The 16,583-nt window shown below is 41.8% G+C and overlaps 2 protein-coding genes across 2 annotated transcripts in view; one reads left to right on the top strand and one right to left on the bottom strand.

Moving 5' to 3' along the window:
* Positions 1 to 16,583, bottom strand: part of LOC143031134 (galactosylceramide sulfotransferase-like) — an 83,985-nt gene that overhangs the window by 18,793 nt on the left and 48,609 nt on the right. The gene's annotated exons all lie outside the window — the stretch shown is intronic.
* Positions 4,947 to 6,899, top strand: LOC143030618 (uncharacterized). The gene has a single exon (XM_076193783.1). It carries the CDS (start codon positions 4,963 to 4,965, stop codon positions 6,286 to 6,288), a length of 1,326 nt encoding a protein of 441 aa, XP_076049898.1. The 5' UTR covers positions 4,947 to 4,962; the 3' UTR covers positions 6,289 to 6,899.

Below are 16,583 nucleotides of genomic sequence, written 5' to 3'. Positions count from 1 at the left end.
AAAATGAATTGAATTGAATAGGATATATCAAAAACAAACGTAATGGGAAATTGTTTTGTTAAATATTGCGGTGGACAATGCAGTGACCCAATACGTGCAAGATGTAATAAGGTTATCACACTAAGACATTTTTCCTCCAGCGCTCAATTTACCGGTCGGCACTGCCTACTTCCAGAATATAATTTTAAATAAATACTGGAAGAAAGTGATCTTCCTTCAGAACATCACATTACTTCTTCCCGGAAGTTGTGGGCTGAACACAATCTCTCTCATGGATACTACAATTATAGTAAATTAGATAATCTAAACACACATATGCGATGGCGCAATGGTAGCATTCCCAGCCGCCAATGCGTTGGTCGGGTTCGAATCCCGCCCAGAGCTCCGCTGTGAGTCGTTACCCCAACACTACTGGGCGGGGAGTTGGGTGTGTGTGTGTAAGGTCACAGCATTACCACAGACCGGTCATATATGAGCCCTGAGCTCTCTTCCGGGAGGGAAATAGCTGTCGATCATGAGTCCAACATGTGATCCAAGACCATGGTGAATCCCACACACACATAAACGACTCGTGGCGCAGCTGGTAGGGTTCCCGGCTACCACTGTCGATCACGAGTCCAACACGTGATCCAAGTTTCTTGATGTTTATTCTGCATTCAGATGTGCCTCAGCTCAGGTATGGCGAGCTAGGGAAATAGAACTTTGAGTAAGGAATAATCATGTGAATTGAAGAACATTGATCAGAGTACCCCTGGCTATGATATGGAGTGCAGGTTTATGGTCAAAGGTGTACCTGTGGAGTGCAGGTTTTGGGTGGAGGATAAGACCTTTTGTGCTGAGGCACTGCAAAGGAGCAACTCGTGCACAAGATAGGGATGAGTGCAAACACACCAGCATCATTTGGAGAATTTCAAGAGTTTATATCTTAATTGCATGGTAGCTGAAAGCAAGGTATTGTTAACGTTGTTGGATTCAGTAATGTAAAGGATATGTCTGTCAGAGAGTTGAAATTTTCATACAATGTATTTTTGACTTTTTATCTGTGATCCCGTTTGTTTGTTGATTAAAAGGAAAGATATAATGCCGCTAGTTCACTGATGATATTGTGAAGAGCATTCAATCACTCCATTGCCTTGTCATGTATTGGATTAAGTAAGTGATGTAAAGGATATGTCTATTAGAGAATTAAACATTTTTAACAGTGTATTTTGATTATTTTTATCCGTGATCCCATATTTGTTGATTATAGGGAAATATACTCCACGTGTTCAGTGATGATATTATGAAGATTTAATACATCCATTGCCCTGTTATGTTGCAAGTCCAGTGAAGAGATCCTGTAAGAGAATAGTTTTAGACTCCAACGTTTTGACATTGTTGTAGGAAACAACAGCATGAAACCATGTTCATCTATTGCAGAGTATAACATGAAACCATGTTCATCTGTTGCAGGGTATTCATTAGTTCTGGATCACGTTGAATTAGAAGAATTGTTTGTCTCTAAAATCCTTGGTGAAGCGAGTAGATCCTTTGACAATGCACCTGCACATTGGTACTGACTTACAATCAAGCCCCAGCTGCCAACGCACCTATATAGGTTTCCAGGTATAAGATGTAAAGAAATACGACCCACGCGTATGTCACTTGTTTTAATTCAGTGTCTGGGGCTTGGGACCATGAAGTAGCCTCTCCGCTGCGGGCTTCATGGTGGTCTTAACCCATTCAACTCCGATGACAAGATGTCTTGTCATTTGGTCAAATAAAACAAAAAATCATAATAAAACACCAAAATGTTTGATCAAACAGCACCAGAAAAATATGACGTCAATCCTCGCTTCGCTCGCAGCGAAGCGAGGACTGACGTCATATTTTTCTGGTGTTTGATCAAACATTTTGGTGTTTTATGATTTTTTGTTTTATTTGACCAAATGACAAGACATCTTGTCATCGGAGTTGAATGGGTTAAGCCCGTGCATATTGGGGTGACGATTCTTCATGTGATCAGTGTTAAAACCACGCCCCTTACAAAGAGGAACCCACGGCGTGACCGTTTCTGCTACACTGACAGCTTCAGGCAGCATGCTCCGATACTGATATGATACAGCACCAAAACTAACTCGTCTGCGACAACACCACAACTAAGAACTGCGCGATTCGTTTCCGAGCTGACCTGTGTTTATGCTTTCGAACCGAAACGTTCTCGGTCGTCATTCAAAGATGTACACTTGCTAATGTCAACTGCGTAATCGTTTGTAGACAATGTAGTGACGCGCCGATGGTCAAAACCAGACTGGCCGTCACACGACTCGAGCTAGGCCTATATACTCGCTGTAATTGGCAAGCGTAGTTTGCAAAGACGCCTAGGCCAGCCAGCCAGCCAGCCAGCAGCCAATCAGAAACTCAGGAAAGCTCCCCGTTGACCCACCAGCCTCTTTTAAAAGGACGGCGTCTTGTCAAGACGACCTCGTCAGACCGACTCTGTGCCAATCCACCGGGACTAAGCCAGCTGACATGTCCCACTAATAACTACGACCATCAGAAGGTTCAGAATGCCGCTGTCAAGTTCATCACGGGTTCGCGATCGGCTTCAGAACCGCTGAGTTCCTCCTACACCGAGTTCCCAACATCCGTCCACTCGACCAACACAAACACAAACTTCCCACGAGACACCTAGAAAAACTGCACGACGGACACAAACTTCTGATACAACACATTACACCTTGACCACACCGTACAGACTATCTGTCAGCTACGCCCGTCCCACGTGCGGTGTACACGATAAGACGTGTATAACCGTACTTATCAATAATGTACCCCTTCACCAGCTTTGACTGGTGATAGCAACAACAATAATAATGATAATGATATTGCATGTAGCCCATTAATTGACAGGCTTTAAGCATACACGTTGGAGGCATCAAGCCTCTATGTGTAGAGTACACACAAATCCATACCGCAAACAAAACTAACACAACTACATGCACAAACAACTACATAAACTTTCTCTTCTACTGAAATCATTTACATTTCCAACTTTCTCTCCTACTACATCTTCTCAGTTGACCTACCACTAAAATTATTTCCAATTTCTCCATCTTTCCCTAAGACTAAGCCTCCTACTCATTTTCTAACTTTGTTGGATGAGGATAAGAGGAATAAACACTCCATGTAACCTCACGGTTACACATCATTCGCAGTCTCCTGCCCCCCATACCTCCAAAGCCACGACGCCGCGTAATAAATATCCCTAATCAATCAATCGACCGGTGGCAAAAGCCCTCTTCGATACACTTCTATCTTTTCATTTTCTTACAGACATTCTTCCTATCGCACAAAAAAACGATCCCGCGCAAGCGGGTGGTCTTACCTAGCAAGTAAAAAAATATTAATCACTTTGATAAGACCAAGATTGGAATATTCAGCAACGATGTGGTCACCAAATACAAAAAAAAAATGTATAACAAAACTTGAAAGAATACAAAGAACAATTACAAAATTGGCACCAACACTCTCAAAACTATCATATGAAGAGAGACTAGCAAAACTTGAGCTACAGACACTAGAGTAAAGAAGAGAGAGAGGAGATTTGATAACTATTTACAGAATCATGAAAGGCATAGAAATTATTGATAGGGAGGATCTAATAAAATGGGATGAAAGAAATACAAGAGGACATGGAAAGAAAATCAAGAAAGACAGCTACAGAAGAGATCTGAAAAAGAATAGCTTTCCTCACAGAGTAATAGACATTTGGAACAAGTTAGATGAGAAAGTAGTGTGTGCAAAAACAATACATGAATTTAAAAATAGTTTAGATAAAATGAGATATAAAGACGGGACACCACGAGCATAGCTCCCCTTCCCGTAAAATACAACTAGGTAAATAAATACACACACACACACACACACTGAATGGTCCCCAGTGCAGATATTAATCTATTTTCAACCACATTAACTTTTCACTTTTAATTCCATGTCATGATCGAGACTGACAATGCACTCTATGGAGAAATATGCGAAAACTTGTATGCAGTGAAGCCAAGGACTCGAACCCAGCTCAGACGTACCAAAGTGAACAGTGACTAACCCCTGTGCCATACTACCATTGCACATACTACTGTTGCACCATCATAGCGGGGATAGGTTGAGCGTAAGATTCGTGTATATGTATGTAACTCGAGCATGCAAATATAAGAAATTGTGCTCAACTTTTCTCTCTCTTGATGGTGCAGTGGTTAGTCACTTTGGTATGTCTGAGCTGGATTGGAGTTCTTGGCTTCACTGCATATCAGTTTCTGCATATGTCTCCATTGAGCACATTGTCAGTCTCGATCGTGATGACATGGAATTAAAAGTGAAACGTTAATGTTGTTGAAAATTTATATATATATATATATATATAAATATATATGTATGTATGTATGTATGCAGTATCCACATGTGCTTAACCTACCCTTGTAAATACAGAATGCACTGAAGATGTAATATACATAAGTTCTCTGCTTTGTTAAATTCTTTTTCCAAGTGGTCTACTTTGCATAAGTGGACACATGTACCCATGTTCTTATTAGCATATATATATATATATACACGTGTGTGTGTGTGTACAAACAACAAAATCGCGTACAATTATTGTCAATTACAAGAGTTGTTTCATGACTTATAGAAATGGTGATCCATTTGTAATAGGAGATATGCGAAGATTAAAATGTTGGGCAGTAGTGGGAAAAACAGTGCATTCTGTATTTACAAGGGTAGGTCAAATACATGTGGATATTGAATTTGCTTTTTGCCATTGCTAACAAGAATATGAACGTATACCATTAACACATTGTAGATGTTAATGATATTGGTCTGAAAGACATTGTATTTTGCATTAGATACAAAAATGCAGGAAGGCAGTGTTGATAGTTCTCTGAATTGATGTTTTTAATTCCTACAGGTAAAAGAAGATACACAACAATGTTGGAGTCAGCAATGAAGAGGAAAGTGGTTATGATTGGGAAGTACAAAACAAAAACAAAGCCGAAAACGAGACGTGCCAGGAGGAAACCAAAGAAAGATGCCGAGTCTGACCCCACATACTCTCCCAAGTCTTGTTTGAGGGGGAGAGCATACCGATGTAGAATCTGCGCGGCTTCCTTTTCCTCCTCGTCGAACTTGAAGGCCCACGTGCGGACCCACACTGGAGAGCGTCCCCACAAGTGCCCCCTTTGTGATTCTTCCTTTTGCCAGTCGGGGCACTTGAAGAACCACATGTACGTCCACACGGGGGAAAAGCCGCACGGATGTACGCTCTGCGATTCGTATTTCACTCGACCTGGAGGACTCAAGAAGCACATGAGGGTTCATACCGGCGAGAGGCCTTACACGTGCCCCGTTTGCAAGGGTTCCTTTTCCCAGTCGACCATTCTGAACGACCACATGAGGACACACACGGGCGACAAACCCCACCGATGCACCATTTGCGACGCCTCGTTTACTCAGGGCGGAAGTCTCAAGAAGCACACTCGGACCCACACCGGCGAGAGGCCGTATAGATGCCCTTTTTGCGTTGCGTCCTTCTCCGAGTCTGGAACTTTGGGGGCTCATGTAAGGACCCACACGGGCGAACGGCCGTATCGGTGTACCCATTGCAAGTGCTCGTTCACGCAGTCGAGTCATCTCAGGAGACACCTGAAGACCCACACAGGAGAGAAGCCTTTCAGGTGCAGGTATTGTAAAGCTTCCTTTGCCAAGGGAGGGGGTTTGGAACGCCACATGAGGATTCATAAACGCAAGAAGCCTCATCAGTGCACAGTCTGCCAGGCCTCGTTCTCTCAGTCATGCTCCTTGAAGGGTCATATGAGGAGGATTCATGCAAGGGGGGAGACTCACAAATGTCACCTTTGTCAATCTTCTTTTTCTAGGCCTTCCGAGTTGAAGAGTCACGTGGAGACAACACACGCCGTTTTGAAGAAGACTTACGAGTGTGACCTCTGTCAGTCCTCTTTTTCTAGGTCCTATGCGTTCAAAAGTCACGTCAAGACACATGAGGCTTTAGGCAGAACTTTTGATACTTGTGATCAAAAGTTCGAGATTGAATCTCTGGGCACTTCAGTGGGTTCCAGCAGTTTTCTATCATTTCCTCAAGGACAAATCAAAGAGGAGCTAGTGGAGACTGTAGATTCTTACGACCTTGCCTTGCTTCAACAAATGCAGTTGGGGGAGATCAAAGAAGAACAGGTCCTCAAAGTCGAAGAGCACGTCCTAGATGAAGAAATGGCCGAGGAATTGTTTGACATCTAAAGCAGCGCTGCCTTTCCAAAGCAAATATTGGAAATTGTTTCAAGTTTCTTGGTTGATGTTTATTCTGCATTCAGATGTGCCTCAGCTCAGGTATGGCGAGCTAGGGAAATAGAACTTTGAGTAAGGAATAATCATGTGAATTGAAGAACATTGATCAGAGTACCCCTGGCTATGATATGGAGTGCAGGTTTATGGTCAAAGGTGTACCTGTGGAGTGCAGGTTTTGGGTGGAGGATAAGACCTTTTGTGCTGAGGCACTGCAAAGGAGCAACTCGTGCACAAGATAGGGATGAGTGCAAACACACACCAGCATCATTTGTAGAATTTCAAGAGTTTATATCTTAATTGCATGGTAGCTGAAAGCAAGGTATTGTTAACGTTGTTGGATTCAGTAATGTAAAGGATATGTCTGTCAGAGAGTTGAAAATTTTCATACAATGTATTTTTGACTTTTTATCTGTGATCCCGTTTGTTGATTAAAAGGAAAGATATAATGCCGCTAGTTCACTGATGATATTGTGAAGAGCATTCAATCACTCCATTGCCTTGTCATGTATTGGATTAAGTAAGTGATGTAAAGGATATGTCTATTAGAGAATTAAACATTTTTAACAGTGTATTTTGATTATTTTTATCCGTGATCCCATATTTGTTGATTATAGGGAAATGTACTCCACGTGTTCAGTGATGATATTATGAAGATTTAATACATCCATTACAGTGTAATGAGGAATAGACATTTGGGAATGGATGCGAAGAGGAGACTGTATGAAGGAGTGATTGTGCCAACAGCACTGTATGGGGCAGAAACGTGGAACATAAGAGAAGAAGAGAGAAGGAGTTTGAATGTGTTTGAGATGAGGTGTCTGAGAAGTATGGTGGGGGTTACTAGGCTAGATAGAGTGAGAAATGAGGAAGTGAGGAGGAGAACAGGGGTGAAAAAGGATTTGGGAGATAGGGTTGATGAAAGATTATTAGGATGGTTTGGACACATGGAAAGAATGAGTGAAGAAAGACTAGTAAAAGAGGTATGGAAGGCAGATGTGGAGGGAGTGAACATGAGGGGACGTCCTAGGATGAGGTGGATGGATGGGGTGAAGGGGGCTTTGGGGAAGAGGGGAATGTCTGTTGAGGAAGGAAGGGAGAGGACGGAAGACAGAGGTGAGTGGAGAATGGTTGTATATGGATGATGTTGTGACTGCATGAGGAGGAATGGGCGGGGGGGTGGGGTAGTATGTGTGAGTAATTTTTGACGCAGCCCGAAGGGATTTCTCCCCGTCCGCTCCTTATATGCAAAGGGGGACGGAGAGGGGGGGTCGCCGATTAAATGAAGCGGCCTTGCTGTGGATGTACTGTGTCTTGCGACACTGCTTCTGACCCAGGGCGGTGGGCGGGGTGCAGGGATGACCCGTCATCCAGGAGGTGCTCAGATGAGAGGAAGGGTGGGAGGGGTGTGGAGTGTATTCAGGGATGAAATGGGTGGGAGTGTTTTTATGCCTTTCCCTTTTTGGCTACCTCCCTTGGAAGGGGGAAAAAGCCTTGGTATATGTATGTATGTATGTAATACATCCATTGGCCTGTTATGTTGCAAGTCCAGGGTACCCGGATAGGTGCCCAAGTCCAGTGAAGAGATCCTGTAAGAGAATAGATTTAGTCCCCAACGTTTTGACATTGTTGTAGGAAACAACAGCATGAAACCATGTTCATCTATTGCAGAGTATTCATTAGTTCTGGATCACGTTGAATTAGAACAATTGTTTGTCTCCAAAATCCTTGGTTAAGCGAGTAGATCCTTTTACAATGCACCTGCACATTGGCACTGACTTACAATCAAGCTCCAGCTGCCAACGCACCTATATAGGTTTCCCGGTATAAGATGTAAAGAAATACGACCCACGCGTATGTCACTTGTTTTAATTCCCAGTGTCTGGGGCTTGGGACCATGAAGTGGCCTTTCCGCTGCGGGCTTCATGGTGGTCCTAAGTCTGTGCATATTGGGGTGACGATTCTTCATGTGATCAGAGTAGTGTTAAAACCACGCCCCTTACAAAGAGCAACCCACGGCGTGACCGTCTCTGCTACACTGACAGCTTCAGGCGGCATGCTCCGATACTGATATGATACAGCACCAAAACTAACTCGTCTGCGACAACACCACAACTAAAAACTGCGCGATTCGTTTCCGCGCTGACCTGTGTTTATGCTTTCGTTCTCGGTCGTCATTCAAAGATGTACACTTGCTAATGTCAACTGCGTAATCGTTTGTAGACAATGTAGTGACGCGCCGATGGTCAAAACCAGACTGGCCGTCACACGACTCGAGCTAGGCCTATATACTCGCTGTAATTGGCAAGCGTAGTTTGCAAAGACGCCTAGGCCAGCCAGCCAGCCAGCCAGCAGCCAATCAGAAACTCAGGAAAGCTCCCCGTTGACCCACCAGCCTCTTTTAAAAGGACGGCGTCTTGTCAAGACGACCTCGTCAGACCGACTCTGTGCCAATCCACCGGGACTAAGCCAGCTGACATGTCCCACTAATAACTACGACCATCAGAAGGTTCAGAATGCCGCTGTCAAGTTCATCACGGGTTCGCGATCGGCTTCAGAACCGCTGAGTTCCTCCTACACCGAGTTCCCAACATCCGTCCACTCGACCAACACAAACACAAACTTCCCACGAGACACCTAGAAAAACTGCACGACGGACACAAACTTCTGATACAACACATTACACCTTGACCACACCGTACAGACTATCTGTCAGCTACGCCCGTCCCACGTGCGGTGTACACGATAAGACGTGTATAACCGTACTTATCAAAAATGTACCCCTTCACCAGCTTTGACTGGTGATAGCAACAACAATAATAATGATAATGATATTGCATGTAGCCCATTAATTGACAGGCTATAAGTATACACGTTGGAGGCATCAAGCCTTTATGTGTAGAGTATACACAAATCCATACCGCAAACAAAACTAACACAACTACATGCACAAACAACTACATAAACTTTCTCTTCTACTGAAATCATTTACATTTCCAACTTTCTCTCCTACATCTTCTCAGTTGACCTACCACTAAGATTATTTCCAATTTCTCCATCTTTCCCTAAGACTAAGCCTCCTACTCATTTTCCAACTTTGTTGGATGAGGATAAGAGAAATAGACACTCCATGTAACCTCACGGTTACACATCATTCACAGTCTCCTGCCCATACCTCCAAAGCCACGACGCCGCGAAATAAATATCCCTGATCGCCCGGTGGCAAAAGCCCTCTTTTATACACTACTATCTTTTCATTTTCTTACAGACCTTCTTCCTCTCGCACAAAAAAACGATCCCGCGCAAGCGGGTGGTCTTACCTAGCAAGTCAAAATCAGTTCTACCCCAGGACACGACATCTACAAGCAGCAGTTCTCTCAGCAAGTCGCTTTAGACGCAGTCCTCTCCAGCAAGTAACATAAGAATAAAGGAGACTACAAAGAGACCATAAGGCCTACACTAGGCAGCTCCAAATCCATCACCACCTGTCGTCCCCCTCCATAAAGTTGTCTAATCGTTTTTTAAAACAACTGATAGTATCAGCGCTTACTACTACATGGTTACTAAGTTTATTCCATTCATCGACCACCCTATTAGTAAACCAATTCTTGCCTATTTCCTTCTTAAATCTAAATTTGTCCAGTTTATACCCATTACTGCGAGTGCTGCCCTGTTGTTTTATCATGATGACCTTGTTTGCATCACCCTTGTTATAGCCTTTGATCCACTTGAACACTTCTATTAGATCACCCCCGCACTCTGCGTCTTTCCAAGCGGACCTTTGCACCAGCCCACGACATTTGATGAGTCCCTCACTCCGTGAACTCCGAGCCTAATAACCATTAAATCTTAGTAGTGTTGTGAGTCTCATTTCCCTGGCTTGTCCGAACCAAAACACAACAAAAACGTTCATCCGGCATTTGATGATCCAAGCTATTAAAAAGAAAAAAAAAAATATATATATATATATATATATATATATATATATATATATATATATATATATATATATATATATATATATATATATGTACCCTTTCTGGGGAATGAGAAAGACTAGGATAATCAAAGAAACTATGCACATATATCTTTTATGTATTGTGGACGACTTAGGCCGATCTATGAAAAACAAGATAATTGCCCGATTGAATACGGCTTAGGCCGACCTGGAAAAAAAAACTCACTACTTACATTGTATACTGTCATTACCATACGCCTTTCAAATTATTTAATTTTCATTTTGTCATTGGATGGGTTTATTTAATGTAAGATATTTGTCACGATGTACAAGGAAAGGCGCCATTTAGGCGTTAGCAAAAATAAAAAGAAAAAATTCGTGAGAAACTGATAAATTGCTGGAGATCTGGCGTACTGTCCGGAAGATGTATCAAAAATATAAACACAAATAAAAAACATCATATATATCATACACTAAAAGATATCAATGTATACTATATTTTACTGAAAATAGACACGAGATATATAGTATAGAAGACATACAGAAAATAGATAATGAATATTATATAAAGTAATAACTAATGCGTTGTACAACACATTGCAGCTATCAATCAAAAGCTATATCATCTTATTCTTTACTGTAAATCCTGAATGTTTTATAAAAACAATTTTCCAAATGTGCAGGGAATTTGTTTATATATATATATACGTTACAGAAAACCGATTAAAATATGTTTTCCAGAAAAATTAGTGCATATATTGTGCAATCTATCAAAAGTGTCTCAAGGAAAATTGTGCCAAATACATTATAAACAGGTTCTATATGTCATGTAACGTATTGCGTGGATGAAGGATCTAAAATATGTACTATCAACACTGTAATTAATCTCCTTATTTTTCATTTTTTTCTCTGAAGAAAATTCGTCAATGTGTTGAAGAACCTTTCGTGTCGACTCGAATGCAAAATTGTCGTCCGAGTCGGTGAATTAGCCTTACCAAACAAAGCATTACAAATCCCATTGCAACAATCATATTTTCTCACCTATTTTCATCTATGATACCATTTCATTTCGTTCATCATCCCCACAGTACTCTTTTCATGCTGTGTGTACAGTAAGTTGTAATTGTAATAATATCCAAGACTGAAAATAACATATATGTATGAGGTCTCATACCGACATTTAAAACTCGTTTAACGAGTATAACATGCTTACATGGGAGACGAGTATGACCCACGTACTGATAGAGAACAAGTGTATTTGTATATGTATTTTAATATATATCGACATTTAGGGTACTACATAGATTATGAGGAAGGCTGTAGGTACATATGTATGTGTTTTTGTAAGTACAAGCCATACATATTTTCTGAAGTTTGTATAGGTGACAAGGCTGATGCATTGAGATGCAGGATGAATGATCAAGGGAGGGGGAGGTTGCATAGGATACACAACCAAACATATCGTACCGTATTCTTCCTGGGAAGTTATATCAAGTTAGATTTAAATAAAGCTTTGGTTAGGTGTAACTCATGTTGTGTGAGGTTTAATCTAGGTTCCTTTAGGTGTAACTCAGTTTTAACTAGGTTAGGTACGGTACCTGCACAGGAATATCGTACGTCTGGGAAGTTTGTTTAGGTACCACTGATGGTGAAGGTGATTGGTCATTGGTGATTGATCTGCCTGATCGTAATCATCGTGATTATCAGTTGCATGTGTTTACAGTATCATATAAATATTAAAACATTCCTAGGAGTTTGATAAAATATACAAGATATATATATAGAGAGAGAGATAGATATATAGATACAACAGCCATGAACGTTATTTTTATAAAGAGGAAGAGATTCAAATACCCGCCCTTCCGAGGGCATTCGAATCCGAATAAACAATATATAAACAAGAAATAAATCAAATCATTGGCCAGAGCTGGACGCTGGCATGGGTTACCGGACCTTATAAGGAAGCTTCTTCCTCGCAACGCCAAGACGAACAGGACGCTTCTTGTTACTGTTTTGCTTTAGATTCTTGTACTTCTCAACGACTGTCGCTCCCCACTTGTCCCAACTGTCCGTCTCGACTTTGGCTTCGACTTCTTCTGTGGGTTCTTCGCGTTTCCCTCTTTTACCACTTCCTCCTCCTCTTCCTCCTCCTCCTCCTCCACCTCCTTTAAAGTCGCCCTTGCCAGCTTTGTAGCGATGGTAGCGTTGGAATTGTCGTTTTCGTAGTTCGTCGGTGAGCTCTCTACCCGTTCGAATGAGGTCGTCGCAGCTTAGAGATGTCCTGTGGTCACGCAAGTGGGAGATGCAGAGTAAGGAAATTGTAATTTTTGTCATCTTGATCGGGGATTTTAATCACAAGAAAATGAATTGAATTGAATAGGATATATCAAAAACAAACGTAATGGGAAATTGTTTTGTTAAATATTGCGGTGGACAATGCAGTGACCCAATACGTGCAAGATGTAATAAGGTTATCACACTAAGACTTTTTTCCTCCAGCGCTCAATTTACCGGTCGGCACTGCCTACTTCCAGAATATAATTTTAAATAAATACTGGAAGAAAGTGATCTTCCTTCAGAACATCACATTACTTCTTCCCGGAAGTTGTGGGCTGAACACAATCTCTCTCATGGATACTACAATTATAGTAAATTAGATAATCTAAACACACATATGCGATGGCGCAATGGTAGCATTCCCAGCCGCCAATGCGTTGGTCGGGTTCGAATCCCGCCCAGAGCTCCGCTGTGAGTCGTTACCCCAACACTACTGGGCGGGGAGTTGGGTGTGTGTGTGTAAGGTCACAGCATTACCACAGACCGGTCATATATGAGCCCTGAGCTCTCTTCCGGGAGGGAAATAGCTGTCGATCATGAGTCCAACATGTGATCCAAGACCATGGTGAATCCCACACACACATAAACGACTCGTGGCGCAGCTGGTAGGGTTCCCGGCTACCACTGTCGATCACGAGTCCAACACGTGATCCAAGTTTCTTGATGTTTATTCTGCATTCAGATGTGCCTCAGCTCAGGTATGGCGAGCTAGGGAAATAGAACTTTGAGTAAGGAATAATCATGTGAATTGAAGAACATTGATCAGAGTACCCCTGGCTATGATATGGAGTGCAGGTTTATGGTCAAAGGTGTACCTGTGGAGTGCAGGTTTTGGGTGGAGGATAAGACCTTTTGTGCTGAGGCACTGCAAAGGAGCAACTCGTGCACAAGATAGGGATGAGTGCAAACACACCAGCATCATTTGTAGAATTTCAAGAGTTTATATCTTAATTGCATGGTAGCTGAAAGCAAGGTATTGTTAACGTTGTTGGATTCAGTAATGTAAAGGATATGTCTGTCAGAGAGTTGAAATTTTCATACAATGTATTTTTGACTTTTTATCTGTGATCCCGTTTGTTTGTTGATTAAAAGGAAAGATATAATGCCGCTAGTTCACTGATGATATTGTGAAGAGCATTCAATCACTCCATTGCCTTGTCATGTATTGGATTAAGTGATGTAAAGGATATGTCTATTAGAGAATTAAACATTTTTAACAGTGTATTTTGATTATTTTTATCCGTGATCCCATATTTGTTGATTATAGGGAAATATACTCCACGTGTTCAGTGATGATATTATGAAGATTTAATACATCCATTGCCCTGTTATGTTGCAAGTCCAGTGAAGAGATCCTGTAAGAGAATAGTTTTAGACTCCAACGTTTTGACATTGTTTTAGGAAACAACAGCATGAAACCATGTTCATCTATTGCAGAGTATAACATGAAACCATGTTCATCTGTTGCAGGGTATTCATTAGTTCTGGATCACGTTGAATTAGAAGAATTGTTTGTCTCTAAAATCCTTGGTGAAGCGAGTAGATCCTTTGACAATGCACCTGCACATTGGTACTGACTTACAATCAAGCCCCAGCTGCCAACGCACCTATATAGGTTTCCAGGTATAAGATGTAAAGAAATACGACCCACGCGTATGTCACTTGTTTTAATTCTGTGTCTGGGGCTTGGGACCATGAAGTAGCCTCTCCGCTGCGGGCTTCATGCTGGTATTAACCCATTCAACTCCGATGACAAGATGTCTTGTCATTTGGTCAAATAAAACAAAAAATCATAAAACACCAAAATGTTTGATCAAACACCAGAAAAATATGACGTCAATCCTCGCTTCGCTCGCAGCGAAGCGAGGACTGACGTCATATTTTTCTGGTGTTTGATCAAACATTTTGGTGTTTTATGATTTTTTGTTTTATTTGACCAAATGACAAGACATCTTGTCATCGGAGTTGAATGGGTTAAGCCCGTGCATATTGGGGTGACGATTCTTCATGTGATCAGTGTTAAAACCACGCCCCTTACAAAGAGGAACCCACGGCGTGACCGTTTCTGCTACACTGACAGCTTCAGGCAGCATGCTCCGATACTGATATGATACAGCACCAAAACTAACTCGTCTGCGACAATACCACAACTAAAAACTGCGCGATTCGTTTCCGAGCTGACCTGTGTTTATGCTTTCGAACCGAAACGTTCTCGGTCGTCATTCAAAGATGTACACTTGCTAATGTCAACTGCGTAATCGTTTGTAGACAATGTAGTGACGCGCCGATGGTCAAAACCAGACTGGCCGTCACACGACTCGAGCTAGGCCTATATACTCGCTGTAATTGGCAAGCGTAGTTTGCAAAGACGCCTAGGCCAGCCAGCCAGCCAGCCAGCAGCCAATCAGAAACTCAGGAAAGCTCCCCGTTGACCCACCAGCCTCTTTTAAAAGGACGGCGTCTTGTCAAGACGACCTCGTCAGACCGACTCTGTGCCAATCCACCGGGACTAAGCCAGCTGACATGTCCCACTAATAACTACGACCATCAGAAGGTTCAGAATGCCGCTGTCAAGTTCATCACGGGTTCGCGAGCGAGCGACTTCAGAACCGCTGAGTCCCTCCTACACCGAGTTTCCACCATACGTCCACTCGACCAACACAAACACAAACTTCCCACGAGACACCTAGAAAAACTGCACGACGGACACAAACTTCTGATACAACACATTACACCTTGACCACACCGTACAGACTATCTGTCAGCTACGCCCGTCCCACGTGCGGTGTACACGATAAGACGTGTATAACCGTACTTATCAAAAATGTACCCCTTCACCAGCTTTGACTGGTGATAGCAACAACAATAATAATGATAATGATATTGCATGTAGCCCATTAATTGACAGGCTTTAAGCATACACGTTGGAGGCATCAAGCCTCTATGTGTAGAGTACACACAAATCCATACCGCAAACAAAACTAACACAACTACATGCACAAACAACTACATAAACTTTCTCTTCTACTGAAATCATTTACATTTCCAACTTTCTCTCCTACTACATCTTCTCAGTTGACCTACCACTAAAATTATTTCCAATTTCTCCATCTTTCCCTAAGACTAAGCCTCCTACTCATTTTCTAACTTTGTTGGATGAGGATAAGAGGAATAAACACTCCATGTAACCTCACGGTTACACATCATTCGCAGTCTCCTGCCCATACCTCCAAAGCCACGACGCCGCGTAATAAATATCCCTGATCGCCCGGTGGCAAAAGCCCTCTTTTATACACTACTACTACTATCATCTTTTCATTTTCTTACAGACCTTCTTCCTATCGCACAAAAAAACGATCCCGCGCAAGCGGGTGGTCTTACCTAGCAAGTAAAAAAATATTAATCACTTTGATAAGACCAAGATTGGAATATTCAGCAACGATGTGGTCACCAAATACAAAAAAAAAAAATGTATAACAAAACTTGAAAGAATACAAAGAACAATTACAAAATTGGCACCAACACTCTCAAAACTATCATATGAAGAGAGACTAGCAAAACTTGAGCTACAGACACTAGAGTAAAGAAGAGAGAGAGGAGATTTGATAACTATTTACAGAATCATGAAAGGCATAGAAATTATTGATAGGGAGGATCTAATAAAATGGGATGAAAGAAATACAAGAGGACATGGAAAGAAAATCAAGAAAGACAGCTACAGAAGAGATCTGAAAAAGAATAGCTTTCCTCACAGAGTAATAGACATTTGGAACAAGTTAGATGAGAAAGTAGTGTGTGCAAAAACAATACATGAATTTAAAAATAGTTTAGATAAAATGAGATATAAAGACGGGACACCACGAGCATAGCTCCCCTTCCCGTAAAATACAACTAGGTAAATAAATACACACACACACACACACACTGAATGGTCCCCAGTGCAGATATTAATCTA

The sequence above is a fragment of the Oratosquilla oratoria genome, chromosome 12, assembly GCF_046742065.1.
Source record: "Oratosquilla oratoria isolate Oo_2021 chromosome 12, ASM4674206v1, whole genome shotgun sequence".
Classification (NCBI taxonomy): Eukaryota; Metazoa; Arthropoda; class Malacostraca; order Stomatopoda; family Squillidae; genus Oratosquilla; species Oratosquilla oratoria.
Note: the sequence above shows the minus strand (reverse complement) of the source record. Positions and strands in the feature narration are given on the sequence as shown.